This window comes from Cherax quadricarinatus, chromosome 80 (genome assembly GCF_038502225.1).
Source record: "Cherax quadricarinatus isolate ZL_2023a chromosome 80, ASM3850222v1, whole genome shotgun sequence".
Lineage (NCBI taxonomy): Eukaryota > Metazoa > Arthropoda > Malacostraca > Decapoda > Parastacidae > Cherax > Cherax quadricarinatus.
In genome coordinates, this window is record NC_091371.1 from 18160553 (window position 1) to 18180343 (window position 19791).

At 35.5% G+C, this 19791-nt stretch overlaps 1 protein-coding gene across 8 annotated transcripts in view; it reads right to left on the bottom strand.

Moving 5' to 3' along the window:
* The window catches only part of alpha-Cat (catenin alpha), a 127752-nt gene that overhangs the window by 39690 nt on the left and 68271 nt on the right, over window positions 1–19791 (bottom strand). For all 8 annotated transcript variants that reach the window (XM_070102204.1, XM_070102203.1, XM_070102202.1 and 5 more), the window contains 9 exons: window positions 15147–15323; window positions 14080–14283; window positions 13015–13130; window positions 12645–12729; window positions 10680–10850; window positions 10086–10197; window positions 9694–9894; window positions 6521–6742; window positions 2312–2430 (listed from right to left, as the gene is read on the bottom strand). In XM_070102204.1, coding sequence (XP_069958305.1) covers window positions 2312–2430; window positions 6521–6742; window positions 9694–9894; window positions 10086–10197; window positions 10680–10850; window positions 12645–12729; window positions 13015–13130; window positions 14080–14283; window positions 15147–15323 — 1407 coding nt within the window. The remainder of the gene's footprint in view (window positions 1–2311; window positions 2431–6520; window positions 6743–9693; window positions 9895–10085; window positions 10198–10679; window positions 10851–12644; window positions 12730–13014; window positions 13131–14079; window positions 14284–15146; window positions 15324–19791) is intronic.

Genomic DNA, 19791 nt, shown 5'->3' on the forward strand with positions numbered 1-19791 from the left:
TTTATTCACAAAGAATTTTTATTCAAACCAAGAGTAAATTTACTGTTATGCAATATTGTAATAACTTCATAAATAATATCAGTGCATTCGTGAACGCACATTAGACCCATTAGCTGACATGCTTGATATGATTTGTTTACTCTTGAACTTCAGCAACAATCAAATATTTCCGCTACTTTGAGCTCAATTTCAAGCTATTTTCATTATGAAAACCAATCAAAATTATCTCTATTTCTGTAATATATCTTCCATTCTATCAAATGAGATCAAGAAACTGCAAATACAACCGTAAAAACTACACAAAAATACACCACAAAGTCGCTGTTTTAATCCAAAAACATGCTCACAGCTTTTTTCTCATTACGCACTATGTGCTGCAGGATTTGTTTTGTATGGTGCACACTTACCATATAGATGCATTCTTTCATATCTAGGCCCAAATTTACCACTCAGTTTATCTATTTGAGCTGAGCTCATGACGTAGTACTACGGCTTGGACCCAGGCTTCAAAGCCATAGAACTATGGGACGGACCCTCAAAGGGCTAATTACAATACAGGTATTCCTCACTTAACAAGCTACCTGTTTAACGACTGCTCGGACTTATGACCAGATCTCCAACCAGTGTACTGTATGTGTATTTTACTTTTTTATTGTTTTAATGCCTAGTTCTATTTTTAATACAGTAGACCCTTATGTTACACGGATTTATCTGGCACGTTTTGGTTATTACACTGTTAAAAAATTGCGGCATAATTTTATACAACACTTTATAAAATTAACTTAACATGGTTCAGTTTGCAGGAGGAGAAAAAATTTGGAGCATCGCCCACAGGATATTTCCCTAGCTCAGGCCACTGCCTTGCTCTGGGTGAGACCACTGTCTCTGCGGGAAAGACCTATCACCCTCCCCTTCCACCCCCATCCCAGCCTTCTGTTCATACACATCTAGGAGCTAGCCGTGTTTGATATTTTAATTGCCATATCTTGTATCTGCCAAGTAATAATGGCATCCAGTAGGCACACAAGTGTTGCTGAGAGTGGCAAGGAAAGGGTTTAAGCATTTAAATTCTTGGAGTTACAAAGAAAATTGAGATATTAGACAAGCTTACGAGTGGCTCACGTGGTGCATATAGCAAGAGCCTATGGCCTTAACGAAGCATGAGTTTGTACAATCTCTTCACAATCATTGACAAATAAAATATCATGGATGGATTAATGAAAATGTGTATATTACCGTAATATACGACATTTAATGAGACTCGGTGAGTATTGTTATTAGGGCGTCACTTGTGGAAGTCGTCTGCTCACATCTCACATTTATGTTTATTTATTCTACTGTGGGGTGTATTTATCTTATTTATATGTTATGCATCGTGTTTATTATATAATTTTGAAAAAAATATCATGGATGGATTAATGAAAATGTGTATATTACCGTAATATACGACATTTAATGAGACTCGGTGAGTATTGTTATTATGGCGTCACTTGTGGAAGTCGTCTGCTCACATCTCACATTTATGTTTATTTATTCTACTGTGGGGTGTATTTATCTTATTTATATGTTATGCATCGTGTTTATTATATAATTTTGAAAAAAATATCATGGATGGATTAATGAAAATGTGTATATTAACGTAATATACGACATTTAAATGACTCGATGTATGTAAGTTTATTTAGGTACAGGTATACATGAGCACCCACAACTAAAGTTAAGAAATACTATTATTTCTGTTGCATTTGTAGTCTTAAACAGCAAAAACAACATAATACATCATGAGAATGAACAAAAATTACATACGTATTCACTTTTATTTTTGTAAGATCTGGAGGTCTTAAAAAAAATTTTGATTTTTTGGGGGGCTCCCAGGAAGATAACCTTACTTTTCCCATAAGTTCTTCAGTTTATCTAACACAGATTTATCTAACACAACATTTTCAGAAAGCTAAGTAACATGTAACATAATGGTCTACTGCACACTAAAAATATTATAAATGGTACAAACATGACATGAAAACAATATCTAAAAATGGTTGACACAAACCCACTACCAGTACAGTATGTTTGAAATATCAATAACGTTTAACGACCAATTCGCTTACTGACCTACTCTTGGGAATGGAATTCAAATGTTAAGTAAGGAGTACCTGTATATCCATAGATATTATAGGTTTTCATAAGAAGTGCCAATGTATTACAGACCTGTAGAAGAATCACAAAAATAGAGTTTTCTACAGTATTTATCTTCACATTATAAGTCCTTTGTATTAAAAAAATATATTTATAAAGAAGAGTAGTCACTAACCTGAGCTGCAATTTTGTCTTTGTCTTCCTCACTCAAGTTTCTCATAGCATCTCTAGCTGTGGTAATGCCACTCACTCCAGGATATTCATCAATAGTGGTTTCTACTGTGTGAGCACTTGCTGCAAGACCAGGTAAAAGTATTTTACAATAAATACTAGTAAAGAGAAAATGAAGGCAAAGAGAAAAAATTACTTCACAAAAAAATCTGCATTTCATGTTCTTAGGCAGTGAACCATTAATGTAATAACCATAGGCAGACAAAAGTTGATGACAAACTTTTGAATTTTGTGCAAGTGTAATTAACCTCCTTGCATTTCTAGGTATAGAAGACAGGAGGCTACAAAATATTTGTAAATTTTTCTGTTGCAGGAACCAGTTCAATGGGATTTCCCAGAAGGCACGAGCATCACTTACTAACCCTAACTCACAGAACCTTATTTAGTAAAAGCTTCGTGGCATGGACATGTCCTCTAACCCCAAAATCTCAAGTGCTATTAAACAGGTGCAGCAGGGTAAGAACATAAGAACATAAGAAAGGAGGAACACTGCAGGAGGCCTGCTGGCCCATACTAGGCAGGTCCTTTACAATTCATCCCACTAACAAAACATTTACCCAACCCAATTTTCAATGCTACCCAAGAAATAAGCTCTGATGTGAAAGTCCCACTCAAATCCAACCCTTCCCACTCATGTACTTATCCAACCTAGATTTGAAACAACCCAAAGTCCTAGCCTCAATAACCCAACTAGGTAGACTGTTCCACTCATCAACTACCCTATTTCCAAACCAATACTTTCCTATGTCCTTTCTAAATCTAAACTTATCTAATTTAAATCCATTACTGCGGGTTCTCTCTTGGAGAGACATCCTCAAGACCTTATTAATATCCCCTTTATTAATACCTATCTTCCACTTATACACTTCGATCAGGTCTCCCCTCATTCTTCGTCTAACAAGTGAATGTAACTTAAGAGTCTTCAATCTTTCTTCATAAGGAAGATTTCTGATGCTATGTATTAATTTAGTCATCCTACGCTGAATGTTTTCTAACGAATTTATGTCCATTTTGTAATACGGAGACCAGAACTGAGCTGCATAATCAAGGTGAGGCCTTACTAATGATGTATAAAGCTGCAGTATGACCTCTGGACTTCTGTTGCTTACACTTCTTGATATAAATCCCAGTAATCTATTTGCCTTATTACGTACGCTTAGGCATTGCTGTCTTGGTTTAAGGTTGCTGCTCACCATAACCCCCAAGTCCTTTTCGCAATCTGTATGGCTAAGTTCTACATCATTTAATTTATAAGTACTAGGGTTATGGGCACTCCCAAGCTTCAGAACCTTGCACTTATCTACATTGAACTGCATCTGCCACTTTTCTGACCAAGAATAGAGTTTGTTTAAATCCTCCTGAAGTTCCCTAACATCTACGTTTGAATCAATTATCCTACCTATCTTTGTGTCATCGGCGAATTTGCTCATATCACTAGTAATTCCCTCATCAAGATCATTGATATATATTATAAACAACAACGGGCCCAAGACTGATCCCTGTGGAACGCCACTTGTTACAGATCCCCACTCGGATTTAACCCCATTTATGGACACTCTCTGCTTCCTGTCAGTGAGCCATGACTCGATCCACGAGAGCACTTTTCCCCCAATGCCATGGGCTGCCACTTTCTTTAACAGTCTATGGTGCGGAACTCTATCAAAAGCCTTACTAAAATCTAAGTAAATAATATCAAATTCTTTATTGTGGTCAACAGCCTCAAAAGCTTTACTGAAGAAAGTTAATAAATTAGTTAGACAAGACCGGCCTCTTGTGAATCCATGCTGAGTATCATTAATCAAGCTATGCTTATCGAGATGGCTTCTTATAATCTCAGCTATAATTGACTCTAGTAATTTGCCTACAATTGAGGTCAGGCTTATTGGGCGGTAATTTGACGGTAACGACTTGTCCCCTGTTTTAAAAATAGGAGTTACATTAGCCATCTTCCACATATCAGACACTACACCTGTTTGAAGAGATAAATTAAAAATATTAGTTAATGGTTCACAGAGTTCCATTTTGCATTCCTTAAGAACCCTTGAAAAAACCTCATCAGGACCCGGCGACTTATTTTGCTTCAGTCTGTCTATCTGCCTCACAACCATCTCACTAGTGACTGTGATGTTACATAATTTATCTTCTTCTAGCCCACTGTAAAAATTAATTACTGGAATATTGTTAGTGTCTTCCTGTGTAAAAACTGAGAGAAAATAATTATTTAAAATCAAGCACATTTCATTCTCATTGTCAGTAAGGTGCCCATAGTTATTTTTAAGGGGACCTATCTTATCTCTAACTTTTGTTCTATAGACCTGGAAAAAACTTTTTGGGTTAGTTTTAGAATCCCTAGCAACTTTAATTTCATAGTCCCTTTTAGCTTTTCTTATCCCCTTTTTAATGTCCCTCTTAATGTCAATATACTGATTCATAAGATGACCCTCACCTCTTTTGATACGCCTATAAATTCCTTTCTTATGCCCTAGTAGATATTTGAGCCTATTATTCATCCATTTTGGGTCATTTCTATTTGATCTAATTTCTTTATATGGGATAAACGCTCTTTGAGCAGCATGTATAGTGTTCAGAAAACTGTCATATTGATAGCTCTCTTCGTTACCCCAGTCAACAGATGATAAGTGTTCTTTAAGCCCATCGTAATCTGCTAAGCGAAAATCTGGGACTGTTACTGAGTTATCGCTACTATCGTACTTCCATTCAATGCTAAATGTAATTGATTTGTGGTCGCTAGCACCCAGTTCCTCTGAAATTTCTAAATTATTAACAAGGGATTCATTGTTTGCCATAACTAAGTCAAGCAGGTTATTTCCCCTTGTAGGTTCTGTCACAAACTGCTTCAAAAAACAATCCTGAAATACTTCTAAGAAGTCGTACGATTCTAAATTCCCAGTCAAGAAATTCCAATCAACATGACTAAAGTTAAAGTCTCCTAGAATTACTACATTATCGTGCCTTGTGGCCTTAACAATTTCCTCCCATAGTAGTTTCCCTTGGTCCCTATCTAAGTTAGGGGGACGGTATATCACTCCTAAAATCAGTTTTTCATGCCCCTCTGAAAATTCTATCCAAACAGACTCTGTATGTGTTACTTCAGACTTAATACCCGTTTTTATGCAACAGTTCAAGCGATCTCGGACGTACAATGCCACCCCACCCCCCCTCCCAATACTTCTATCTTCTTGGAACAATTTAAAACCCTGAATATGACATTCCGCAGGCATGTCCCGACTTTTTGAATTAAACCACGTCTCAGTTAAGGCAAATACATCAATGTTACCTACACTAGCAACTAATCTCAACTCGTCCATCTTATTCCTAGCACTACGGCAATTAGCATAATAAACATTGAAAGACTCTCCTTTCTCTTTACCCTTCCTGCTCATTTCTATTTTTCTACTAAACCTATTACCGTCTTTATCACCCAAGGTCCCTGGCTTTTCAATATCTATCTCGTTCTTATTATTACTAGTTCCCCTAGAACTCGTAATATTACTACACTGGGACTTCACTGTTTTCCTGCCAAAACCCATACCACTAACTATTCCTAGTTTAAAGTCCTAACTGACTCTTTTATCCTCCAAAAGCTTGCCTTATCACTGCCTGGGAGACTTAACACTTGCATCAAGAGGGAGGGTAGTACTATGAAATACTAGATTAGGTGAGAAGCCCATAAATATTTCAGAATTTTAATTTCTAAATAATAGTTTATGGTGTGATCTGTTTATGCATGTGCATATTTATGATGCCTATTGTAGAGGATACAAGTGAAGTATACAAAACTGAAATGCCTATCATTTATATATTGATACAGTTTTTTAGACCCACTAAAATTTCATAAAATAAATCACTAAGAGTACCAGTACACCTAAAATATAAATTAAATAAACAAAAATACCATATAAGAATTTGTAAAAATTATCAAGCTGTCTTTTTTTTTCACCTGCAATGTTTACAATATTTCTGGAAAAATACAATATGTATGAAAAATTCTATGGTTACACAGTTAAAATATAGCTATGTGTATATCTTTACAGATGTACAACTACCACTTTTCCAATGTATACATAGAGAAATTTTTAAAGGCAAATTAAAACTTGAAAATTTATTAACAAGAAAAATAAAGTTTGCTTACATTTACTCCTAATTTCTACTGTGTGGTAATCATCCATGAGAACATCATCAGGGTCCAGTTCATCATCAGCTTTGTTCATCAGCACAGCCATGCGAATCTCTCGTACTCCATCATAAACTAAATGTGAAGCATCAATGAACTCATTTTCATCCACCTCTTTGCCCGGAGTGCTGCTCAAAGCTTCTACAGCCACATCCACACGTTGTGCAAAGTTTGGTAGCACTGGGGAAAATATTGATCTTTTAAAATGCAAGTAACATTGAATTATGATTCATATGTTGTTCCATTTAAATTCAATCTTTATTATATGAAAAGCTGGAAGATTACAATATAGATAATATTTTCATAAGAAAACTGTTTTTATACTGTCCTGCCATATGTTTCATTAAAAATAAAAATATAACTAATTATTAAATGAATAACATTAAAAGATGCATATTTTATTAAAAAATAAAGTATATTACTGCACTTCTATATATAAGATGCATTTCTTTTTTCCTCTAATAAAATGCACCTCCAATTTTTACCTGGACATTATAGTTTTCAGGATGTGGACCCAAGGAAGCAAAACAAATATATAAACCACCAGGATCACTATTCAGTGTCAAATAAAAATACTAACCCATATGTGAATAAAAATTTAACAAATTTTTATGCAATGTAAAAAATAAATAGCCTGAAAGTTTTTTTTTTTTTTTCAACAAGTCGCCCGTCTCCCACCAAGGCAGGATGACCCAAAGAGAAAGAAAATCCCCAAAAAGAAAATACTTTCATCATCATTCAACACTTTCACCTCACTCAAACATAATCACTGTTTTTGCAGAGGTGCCCAGAATACAACAGTTTAGAAGAATATACGTACGTATAAAAATACACAATACATCTTTCCAAACTGCCAATATCCCAAACCCCTCCTTTAGAGGGCAGGAATTGTACTTCCCATTTCCAGGACTCAAGTCCGACTATAAGAAAATAGCCGGTTTCCCTGAATCCCTTCACTAAATATTACCCTGCTCACACTCCAACAGATCGTCAGGTCCCAAATACCATTCATCTCCATTCACTCCTATCTAACACGCTCACGCACGCTTGCTGGAAGTCCAAACCCCTCACCCACAACACCTCCTTTACCCCCTCCATCCAACCTTTTCGAGGACGACCCCTACCCCGCCTTCCTTCCCCTACAGATTTATACGCTCTCCATGCAATTCTACTTTGATCCATTCTCTCTAAATGACCAAACCACCTCAACAACCCCTCTTCTGCCCTCTGACTAATACTTTTATTAACTCCACACCTTCTCCTAATTTCCACACTCCGAATTTTCTGCATAATATTTACACCACACATTGCTCTTAGACAGGACATCTCAACTGCCTCCTTACTGCAGCATTTACAACCCAAGTTTCACACCCATATAAGAGTGTTGGCACTACTATTATACTTTCATACATTCCCTTCTTTGCCTCCATAGATAACATTTTTTGCCTCCACATATACCTCAATGCACCACTCATCTTTTTTCCTTCATCAATTCGATGATTAACCTTATCCTTCATAAACCCATCCGCTGACACGTCAACTCCCAAATATCTGAAAACATTCACTTCTTCCATACTCCTCCTCCCCAATTTGATATCGAATTTTTCTTTATCTAAATCATTTGATACTCTCATCACCTTACTCTTTTCTATGTTCACTTTCAACTTTCGACCTTCACACACATTCCCAAATTCGTCCACTAACCTTTGCAATTTTTCTGTAGAATCTCCCATAAGCATAGTATCATCAGCAAAAAGTAACTGTGTCAATTCCCATTTTATATTTAATTCCCCATAATTTAATCCCACCCCTCTCCCGAACACCCTAGCATTTACTTCTTTTACAACCCCATCTATAAATATATTAAACAACCATGGTGACATTACACATCCCTGTCTAAGATCTACTTTTACCGGGAAGTAGTCTCCCTCTCTTCTACACACCCTAACCTGAGCCTCACTATCCTCATAAACTCTACAGCATTTAGTAACTTACCACCTATTCCATACACTTGCAACATCTGCCACATTGCTCCCCTATCCACTCTATCATATGCCTTTTCTAAATCCATAAATGCAATAAAAACTTCCCTACCTTTATCTAAATACTGCTCACATATATGCTTCAATGTAAACACTTGATCTACACATCCCCTACCCACTCTCCTTGCTCATCCGCAATTCTACATTCTATCTTGCCTCTAATTCTTTCAATAACAACCCTACCATACACTTTTCCTGGTATACTCAGTAAACTTATTCCTCTATAATTTTTACAATCTCTTTTGTCCCCCTTCCCTTTATATAAAGGGACTATACACGCTCTCCGCCAATCCCTAGGTGCCTTCCCCTCTTTCATACATTAATTAAACAAAAATACCAACCACTCCAACACAATGTCCCCCCTGCTTTTAACATTTCTTGTCATTATCCCGTCAGTTCCAGCTGCTTTACCCCCTTTCATTCTATGTAATGCCTCATGCACCTTCCCCACACTCACATCCTGCTCTTCTTCACTCTTAAAAGATGATATACCTCCCTGGCCAGTGCATGAAATTACCGCCTCCCTTTCTTCGTCGACATTTAAAAGTTCCTAAAAATATTCTCGCCATCTACCCAAAACCTCCATCTCCCCATCTACTAACTCCCCTTCTCTGTTTTTAACTGATAAATCCATTTGTTCCCTAGGCTTTCTCAACTTGTTTAACTCACTCCAAAATTTTTTCTTATTTTCATTAAAATTCCTTGACAGTACCTCTCCCACTCTATCATCCACTCTCCTTTTGCACTCTCACCACTCTCTTCACTTTTCTTTTACTCTCCATATACTCTACTCTTCTTATAACACTTCTGCTTTGTAAATACCTCTCATAAGCTACCTTTTTCTCTTTTATCACACCCTTTACTGAAAGTATTGTTCTTAATTAAGTTTTCCCCTCACCGACAGTTACAAATCTCATTCTGTAAATCCTACAAGAAATTTTTATGCATAGCAATAAAGTGACAATGTGATGGCCACAGAAACATCCAGGAAGCGGTAAATGTTGTTATAACCCCATAGGAACACAGATTAGTTAGATGAACAAGCATTTCTGAAATTACATAGTACTGAGTAAACCTTAATAACCTTACCCTGGTCTCTTAATACTTTCACAGCCTCTAGAACTCGATCAGTATACATGCATGGCTCGTAATTATCCATTTCTGAAGCAACCACATGGCAGACACGTGTTGAACGACCACGGATAGCACCCGCAATGCGATCTAGAGTCTCTGGATCACCTTCGTTTATTGCTCTTACACAAGTTTTTACATCTTCTAATATGTGACTCTCTGTCCAGTAAAAATCATAATTAATCAATATTCAAATCTTGTGGTTTAAAAATATTGTATACAGATATTTTAAGTGAACATTGAAAACTTTTTAAAATTAAGGGTGTACAAATATTTATTAATTATATATTCATGCTTACATCATTAATGTAGATCAAAAATTCTTAGTAAAGAAAAATTTCAATTAGTACCTGAAACTGCCAAGAAATCATCAATAGTTGTGATATCATCAACAGATTCAGTTAAAATGCGTACTTGATTTTCCCAGGCATCCTTAAAGGCATCCATGTTCTCTTGTGTTACCTATAATTGTTGGTATAAAGAAAACAACTGAATTTATGTTTTGAAGTTATTTTGTGAACCATTATTGAACAAAATATTAAAGCAACAAAATTTCCTACGAATTTACTGAAAAATGCTAAAATTGTACATCAATATTTTGCACTCTAAATGCACACAACGGCAGCTAATCTATTTACTACTTATCATCTTTGAATAGTAGCTGAAAATCTTATCTGACATGTTATACTCTACTTACACACAACCAAGTTAATCATATATTTACACTGCTCTTACTAACAATAACAACAAAGCTCTATCATTGACTACCTGAAGAGATGCTGCACCTATAATTTTTTTCTCGTAATTTAACCATGGCAGTTTAACAAATTCAATTCATATACTATTACATTTATTATCACACCAGTTTTTTTAAAAAGTAAAGCATCTTACCCCAAAATATAATTATTTATATTACAGTAATACAACTACCATATACAACACACCTTAGACTTGGGACGTGCTGAGAGGATGCTTGCAGCATTAATAACCTGTGGGCACAACTGCTCAATTTGGGCTGCACCATATCGTACCATCTTAACACCATCCTCATTATTTGACATCGTACAGGCAAGGTTGGCAACTTCCACTAGTTTATTAGCATGCTCAGTAAACACCTGTAAAATATTTTAACTAACTGCAATTATTTACCTGTTATTATGATGATTTACCATTTTATAACAGTGTTTATGTAGGTAATGTTTAATAAAGTTACATTAAGTTCATGGCAAACAAATTTTGATATAACTTATTTTTCAAGATTTTTACCGTATTACCCTTTTTTTTTTTTAACACAGTCAATATACTTCAACTTTTTTCTCTCCAAATATACTTCAATCCATAACACATATTTAATCTAACTAGTCATAATGTTCATATTACAAAGTGCTTGATGCTTTCCTTTCCACAGATTTCTCAACACTTGCAACTTTTTCTTCCTTCAGACCCATCACAATACAGTACCTTTCTCTATACCTACCATCTTTCATTCCCTATATTCATGCATATTCTCATCATTTTGCCCTTCTTTGCATTCGCTTTCAACTTCCTTTATACACCTTTCCAAACTATTTGCACCTTGTCTTCCAATTATAAACTGAATAATATTCTGCATATAACAACCACAGCAATTTTCATATATCAGACTCTACATATTAAGATCATGCTTTTTCCAAATCCTAAAACATTCACTTATTTTTAAAGGGTGACCCAAAGAAGAAAATACATTCACCATCATTCAATCAATTGCTGTGTTGCCAGACATTTGCTGAAGTGTCCTTCCCACCTCCAGAATTCAAGTGCAGCTAACCAGCTTTTCTAAACCCCTTCATAAAAATTACTATGCTCACACTAACAGCTCATCCATAAATATCCTCTTGTCTTCATTCACTTCTGTCTATAAATCAATACCACTTATAAACATATAAAACAGTCAGTGACATCACATATCATTTGTCCAAGACCATAACTGACCTCTCTCATTAAAAAATTTCAAGCTTTCAGAAACTTTCCACCTGTTCAGTAAAGCCCACAATAGCTCCTTTATCTAACCTGTTTTCCCATATGTGTATCACTGCAAACACTTAAAACACATCCCTTTCTTATTCTAAATCTCTTCCATTCACTATCAATTCCAATTCTGTTGCACACTCAACTGTTAACAATTTTTCTTAATATTCTCTCTCTCCAACACTATTACTACTATATCTAGCACCCCATAACATTTACTCTAAACAGACAAATCAATTGCTCCCTCAGTTTTCTCCACTAATTTCTCTAAAACTTTCTTATTCTGAACACTGTTTTAAACCTATTGCTGCTTTTCCTTTTATCGTATTTACACTGTAAAAATCTTTTCTTATGCCAACTTTCTCTTCTTTACCTTATCATCTACCAATCATTTCTCATCCCTCCTGCATCTAAACTTCATTATCCACAAACCTCAAATTACAAGCCTATGGAATGTAAATAATTAGGCTACAACAGAGGGATTTGGGATATTGGCAGTTTGGAGTGATATGTTGTGTATCTTTATACGTATATGCTTCTAAACTGTTGTGTTCTGGGCACCTCTGCAAAAACAGTGATTATGTATGAGTGAGGTGAAAGTGTTGAATGATGATGAAAGTATTTCTTTTTGGAGATTTTTTCTTTTTGGGTCACCGTGCCTCGGTGGGAGACAGCCAACTTGTTAAAAAAAAAAAAAAAAATCCTAGTATATACAATTTCACAGGCAGTTTTATTATCTACCAACTTCTAAAGATGTTAACGCAAAGATATATAATCATGTGAAAACAAAATTTAGTACCAGGGTAAAAAAAAAAAAAAACTCACTGAAGTGCACTAACTGCCATATTCCAACAGAAAAATAATTTTAATTATCTCTTAAAAAATATCGCTGTTCAACAAACCTGGGCATATTCCTCTACTTCCTTTTCATTACCATTTCGTGCTGCTTCCACTAAAACAAGGAGAGGCACATTTGTCTCAAGGAAACTGCAATAGAAATAAAACTTACATATATGTTGTAGTTAAGACTGCAAGATAAAAATGCAGTAGAATAAAAAAATTAAAAAATTAAAAAATAATAAATGCAACCAACAGATAAATTTTTCATAAAATATTCTGCATGAAAAAATGACAATCCACTCTAGGAAGCAGGCTAACACAAATTTACTTAAAAATCCTCAATAAGCATTATGTCAAGATGTTAGACCCACTCCAAAATTATATGGAAGATGTTGCTTGTACAATAAAGATTGATGCTTATTATATACTAGCCTGTCTGAGACATGATCCACAACAGCTTTGCGCAGCTGACGACGCAAATCTTTGGTCTTGCGATACATGTGATCAATAGCTTTATCCAAATTCTCTGATGGCTGTTTACGTCCCATCTAAAACAAAGAAAATGGGTGGATTAAACAATGTAATAAAATGGACCTCCAATACAAAACATTGTAAATGCAGTGAAACTAGTGGTCCATAGTAAATAAATATCTGATTTGGCATCCTTAATTTTGATTAAGGAATGGCCATCTGAGGTTTCTAAGAACTCCTTAACAGATTCAATCTTAGGAAAGATGCAGTAAAAATTTTGTAAAAGATAAGTCAAATTCTTATTAATTTAACCACAGATATGTTATGGAAGATTAATTATTAATTACTGTTCAGTGCTCAATCAGAGATTTATATTTTGGATAACATATGTCTGTCCATCGATGCATTTGTATTAGGTGCTCTAGCATGTGTAAGTCATTCATGGCATGATAAAAAATGGAGACTGGTATAGCACAAAAGAGCTCTCAAATTTTAATTACAACAAGACTTCAACTTTTGACAGATAAATTTGAAATTAGTTTTAAATTCTGAACAGATTCCACTTTATAGTAGAACAAATATGCTCTCATTAAGACTTAATAGTAGAGAAATTTGAACTACAGTAGAAGTCAGCCATCACTCGTTCGGCATCACTAATTTCAGCTAGCATCTCTATTGATAGGTTAATTCAGTTGACAGGTGAACTGCTGAGAGGTCTAGATTATTATTATTATTATAATCACAGGGAAGCGCTAAACCTGTAGGATTATACAGCGCATGTGGGGGGAATGGAAGGTATTCAGGCTCAATTCAGGGAGCCGGAACACAGATCCAATTCCCTAGATCAAGAGCCCCTCACCAAACTGTCTAAAGCAACACAGTTTTATGAGGGAACAAGAAATAATGAACTTTTACATGCCAGAATAGTGATGTTAGTGATGGCTGACCTGTACATAATTTATCTTCCATATTAAAAAATATTAGTTCCATTTTATACTGTTATAAGAACAGTAAACATGAACTTACATTGTCCATATATTCAGTTAGAAGATCTTGCAGTGCTTGTCTTACTGCATTGCATTCTTCAACAATCTTGAGACGACGGTCATCACGTGTACAGAAGGAGTCAGCCATAAGTGCTGCACCACTGATAATGGACTCTAAACGTTCTTCTAAAGATGGACGGGTGCGTACCTCATTATATGTGAGTGGATCCATATTGATGCGTTCCTGAAAACACCAAATTAATTTACTAGATTCAAATGACTTACATGAGGTTAATGTGCATTTTTAAAATTATCGTGTGTAAGGAAGGTAGATGCATGATGGATAAAATTTACATTATAACCATTTTGTTTAACCCACCTACTTATGCTCCATCAGATATTTTTCTGTAGGGCAAGTGGCCTCAGATTTAAAGCCTCTAGACCGCCTATCCATGTATCTTTTAATCTTGTTTCATCCCCAGATATACTCGTAAAATGACCATTTAACTTATTGTTTAACCATTTTGTCTTCTCTCCCATCACTCTTAAGCTCCCACATCTCCCTTGTTCACTTGTAGTTCTTACATCCATGAACTATCACTGCTTAACTATTAACTGTTCCCTAATGGTTTTTCATATTTTATATTCCTTTTAACATTCCTACAAATTAAGTGATTAAATGAAAAAATATATATACAATATTTACCAATCTTGTCAATAAATTAAATAAAAAACATAACCTATAACTAAATGATATATAACTAATTATGAGATAAGTGAGGAAAATCAACTACACTCCAGGAAATAAAGCTACAAAACGAGTTAATTTCTTATACATATGCCTAAAATCTCTTATAATTCTGGATATTTTTATTAACTACAAAATATATCTAAACAAATATTTATGCATCATTAAGGCAAGAACTTTTGGGTGGCTTGAAATATAGGTTGGACAGGTATACGAGTGGATGTGGTTGGATGTGAATTGGACCTGCCTAGCAAGGGCCTACTGCAGTGTTCCCTTCTTATGATCTCTGATAACCAGAAAGTTTAGAAATACAGCATTGTATTGTCAAATTAGAAAAATCTATCTAAGGAAATACTCACATCAAAGTCATCCAGAGCTGAAGCTAATTCTCCAGGACCCTCATAGGGCATTTGACCTGCCCCAGTAGCCTTACCCTGCGCTACATCACTGATAGTGTTGACAGCTTCACACACTTGTTTAAACACAAAATCTCGATTGGCTTTTGCTGCTGCAAGCTCAGGATGTCGAACATATGCCTACAAAATTAATTAGATTTGGGAGGTAAGTAAACATGAACAAAAACCATCATCAAATATATACAGTCAACCTCAAAGTTGACTTAAACCATTATGTATAATTTTGTGTGTACAGTAAACAAAAATAAAAATATATTAAAAAAAGTTAGTTTTTATTGGGGTGATATCATCTACCAAGTGCCTAAACTGTTAAAAAATATAAAATATAAAAACATGAATGTTCATCAGAGGCATGGGACCCAAAATAATTGTTGCATGTGGTTTACAATCATTTGTTAGAACTAATGTCAAGGAAATCTTACAAGTAAGAAAAAAGATAAATATCAGTATGTCACAGACAAATTTATAAATTTATTTCTGTTTAAAATTTATTATTCACTATATTTATTTTAAAATTTCTTTTTAATGCTTAATAAACTTTCTGCATATATTAACAGAAATGGAGTGAATGTACGTGACAGTAGTACAGTATTAAGTCAATTTCAGATTGATTGAAGATGTAATAATGAGAATTACCATATTTGTCAATCATTTTTTGACACTGACAATAAAATTTTGTTAAACAAAAAACAGTAGCTTATGATACCTATTTTGTTATTTGGGAACATGGACATGATTGTATGTATACTTTTATTTGAGGTTACTCTTATCTATATGGTGAATATCTTTACCCATTTTTATACACATTTTGTGCCACTGTCATTCTCATTTCCTGGACATCTTGCAGTCAGCTGTCATCATTTATTTTATTAAAAGGCCACAGCAGGCATGTTGTATGGTGGTTATTCAATTACAAATAACTATCAATGAACTGAATTTAGGTTAGGAAATGACAGGTTCTAGTATTTGAAACTTTCAAGCAACTACCTTTTTTTTTTTTTTAACACGTCGGCCATTTCTCACCGAGGCGGGGTGAAAAAAAAAAAAAAAAAAAAAAAAAATACTTTCATCACTCAACACTTTCACCATCACTCATACATAATCACTGTCTTTGTAGAGGCACTCAGACATCCTGCACTTTCTGCCAATATCCTAAACTACCTGTATGTCTGCCATAATCCAATAGTATATATGTAAGCAGTGTTTTCTTATGGTTGTGGTCACTGATGGAGACAGAAGTGTAGCAAAATACCACAAAAACTCAATCCTTTTTGATGAAATAAATAACTTAGATGACATAACACCTTGTACACAAATAACTCACATGTAGGAGACTGAGGCTTAAGACGACATTTTGGCCCAACTTGAACCATTAACAAGTGACTAGTTAATGGTCCACGTAAGGCCGAAATGTTGTCATAAGTTTCAATCTCTACATACAGGTTATTTATGTACTGTTCCAATCAGAGTATCGTGCCTTTTTATTCTTCAAATACACTTGTTTTACCCACTAACACACACAGATTATCTATTATCCAGCCCTCTCAGAGAAAGGTGTGCTGGATTTTCAACCACAACATGTGATCATATCTTATGGTTCCTTTTGTTGTTGCACATTCCTTTCTAACATTATCTGATTATGTGCCAGACTGAACAAGATAGCCAGAAAATTAAATGCTGAATGGCCAATGGCGGACAATACATAATCGATGATCTTCCATATCACTCTACATAATACATAATTAATCACACAAAACACAGCCATCAGCTACAGTGTTACAAAAAAAAAAAAAATCTTCAAGCTCCTCCCAGGAGAGGTTACAGTTTTGAGTAATTTCCATTTTCTCAATAACACTTTGTTTTGGCATACAATTAAGAGATATTATTGACACAAGTTTCAGCAAAAAATTATGTTATGAGGAGTCAGCATATGCATATTTTACATACTGTACATGCCATTCTCTTTCTCCTTTCCTCATCACTCACTACCACTAAGCCTTTCCCTCCTTCCATCATTGTGTACATATACAGGTGTTAATGTTGCAGTTTAAAAACTGTAGTGTAAAGCACCTTTCTGGCAAGACAGTGATGGAGTGAATGATGGTGAAAGTTTTTCTTTTTCGGGCCACCCTGCCTTGGTGGGAATCGGCCGGTGTGATAATAAAAAAAAAAAAAAATGTATATACACACCTATTTGTACTCAATCTGTTTGTGATTACACTGGTCAATTCTGAGATCCTGGCCCAAACTTCTTAACTTGCCACTCTTTAGATTCACTCCCTCTTAGCTTCATGGGCCCTATCATACCTGCTCTTAAAACTATGTATGGAGCCTGCCTCCACCACTTCCTCACCAAGATCATTCCACTTTCCATCCACTCAGACTGAAGAAAACCTTACTAACATCCCTATGGGTCATCCTACCTTCGTGGGAGATGGCCATTGTTAAAAAAAAAAAAATCGTATGGCTCATCTGTGCCTCTAACTTCCAATGGTGTCTCCGAGTTTCTGTTCTCACCGCTCAAACAGCCTAGCCCTGTCTAACTTATCAATGCCCTGGAGTATTTTGTTTGTTATCATGTCTTCCCTGGTTCTTCTGTCCTCCAATGTTATTAGATCCAATTCCATTAGCCTCTCCTCATTAGCTCAAGAACAAGTCTGTTCTATACTTCTGCACTTTCTTCAGCATCTTAACAAGCTTTTTCAGGTGCAGGTTCCATACTGGTGCTGCACATGCCAAGATGGAACCGTGTTGACTGCAGAGGTTATGCGGCTAATGTGAGCCTCTGATTAAATATGTATGTGTATGTATATACCTGGGTGGTCACCAAAAGCAAAAACTGCAAATATATCCAGAACACTGTCTGCTTTAATGAAGTTTATGGAGAAGAACTTGCCTGTTAAATATTTTTCTGATATTCTTTCATTAACCAATACAACATTTGTGCTGAAGCAAAACAAAATATAAAAAAAATTTGATATCCTGCTGATTTTTTTTTTTTGTCACTTCACAGATCTGCTTTGTTTCACTATGACATTGTATGATACAATTACAAGAACAAATTCCAAAATTTACTTGTGGGTTCATTGAGTGACAGTATAAAAGGAGATCGCCTTCCCACAAAGGAATAAACCTTCAGTTTCTCCTTCTGCCACTTAAGAGTGGAGAAATTTATTTCTGAAAGCTTTACAGCAACAACTGATGCAATTTTGAAATTTTTTGAAGTTAGCAACAACGATGTAAGAACACACAATCTGGGGACCTAAGAAGCTCTATAGTAGTGGAGAAAGCTTCAGAAGGGAAAGAAGCATAGTGGGCCAACCCAAGATTATGAGAAAAAACGGTGTTTCAGGCTTTCCTGCAACACATATAGGACATATCTCAAGATGATTCCATAAATTTCATAAAGATCTCCAAAGAACTGGCATTCCTCAGGAACCAGCTAAACAAGCTGAATCCACCTAGGTCACAAGTGAACATGAAGCTTGAAAAGAAGCTTAAGAGATGGGAAAAATCCAGGAAAGAGGGAAAATAAATGAGATGAGAAAAATTACATATCAATAGCTGTACAGTAGAACCTCTGGCCACAAACACTTCTGAACATGAACAAATCGGTTCATGACCAAAAAATTAGCCAAATTTTTGCATCTGGCCACGAACACATAATCGAGTGCCGAACAAACACAGCCGCGCCAATTTTCACATTCTGCGCCATTTTTTTCATAGATGCCAATTTTCCCCACTTCCTGTTGTTTGTATACACCTAACAAAGACCCTCACCTTGTAGCTGGTCTTGGTCAGAAGTGCGTTCATTCGCTGTGAATTCCTTGTGTTGTATTTCATGTGTTTTTTAATTCATTTTGCAATAAACCATGGCTTAAGCAAGTGAAGAGTGATAATGTGGGTGACAAGAAGGATTTGAAGAAAATTAAAATAGAAGTGAAGAAGGAAACTGAAAAGCATGAGCATGGTGTGCATGTTACCGATTTTGCTGATAAATTAGACACATGTGCAACTCTTGGGTATCTTTGGGTATCAAGATTGATGATTAGACACATGTGCAACTCTTGGGTATCTTTGGGTATCAAGATTGATGGACTGACCACATCGACTCAAGGTTGAGGGACTGATTACCTCATTCTCCTCCTGTTCTTCAAGATTCTCCTTTGTATGGACTGATGAAGCCACTGTGTGGCGAAACGTTTCCTCAATAAAGATACCCAAGAGTTGCACATGTGTCTAATTTATCAACATGTTGGTTCTCTGAACCATTCATCTACAAACCGATTTTGCTGCAGAGTTCAAGAAGCCGAAGTCTACGATCTCTACTATTCTGAAGCAGAGAGCAGCTATTAAAGCAGCTAATGTTGCTAAGGGAGTTACAGTGTTAACCAAGCAGAGGCCTCAAGTGCTGGAAGAGGTGAAGAAACAGTTGCTAGTGTCGTTGAATCAGAAGCAACTTGCAGGTGATAGCATAAGTGAAGCGATCATATGCGAGAAAGCCAGGAAGATACACAGTGATCTGCGGCAGAATTACTCTTTTATAAAAGAGTGCAGAAAGTGACGAATTTAAAGCCAGTAGAGGATG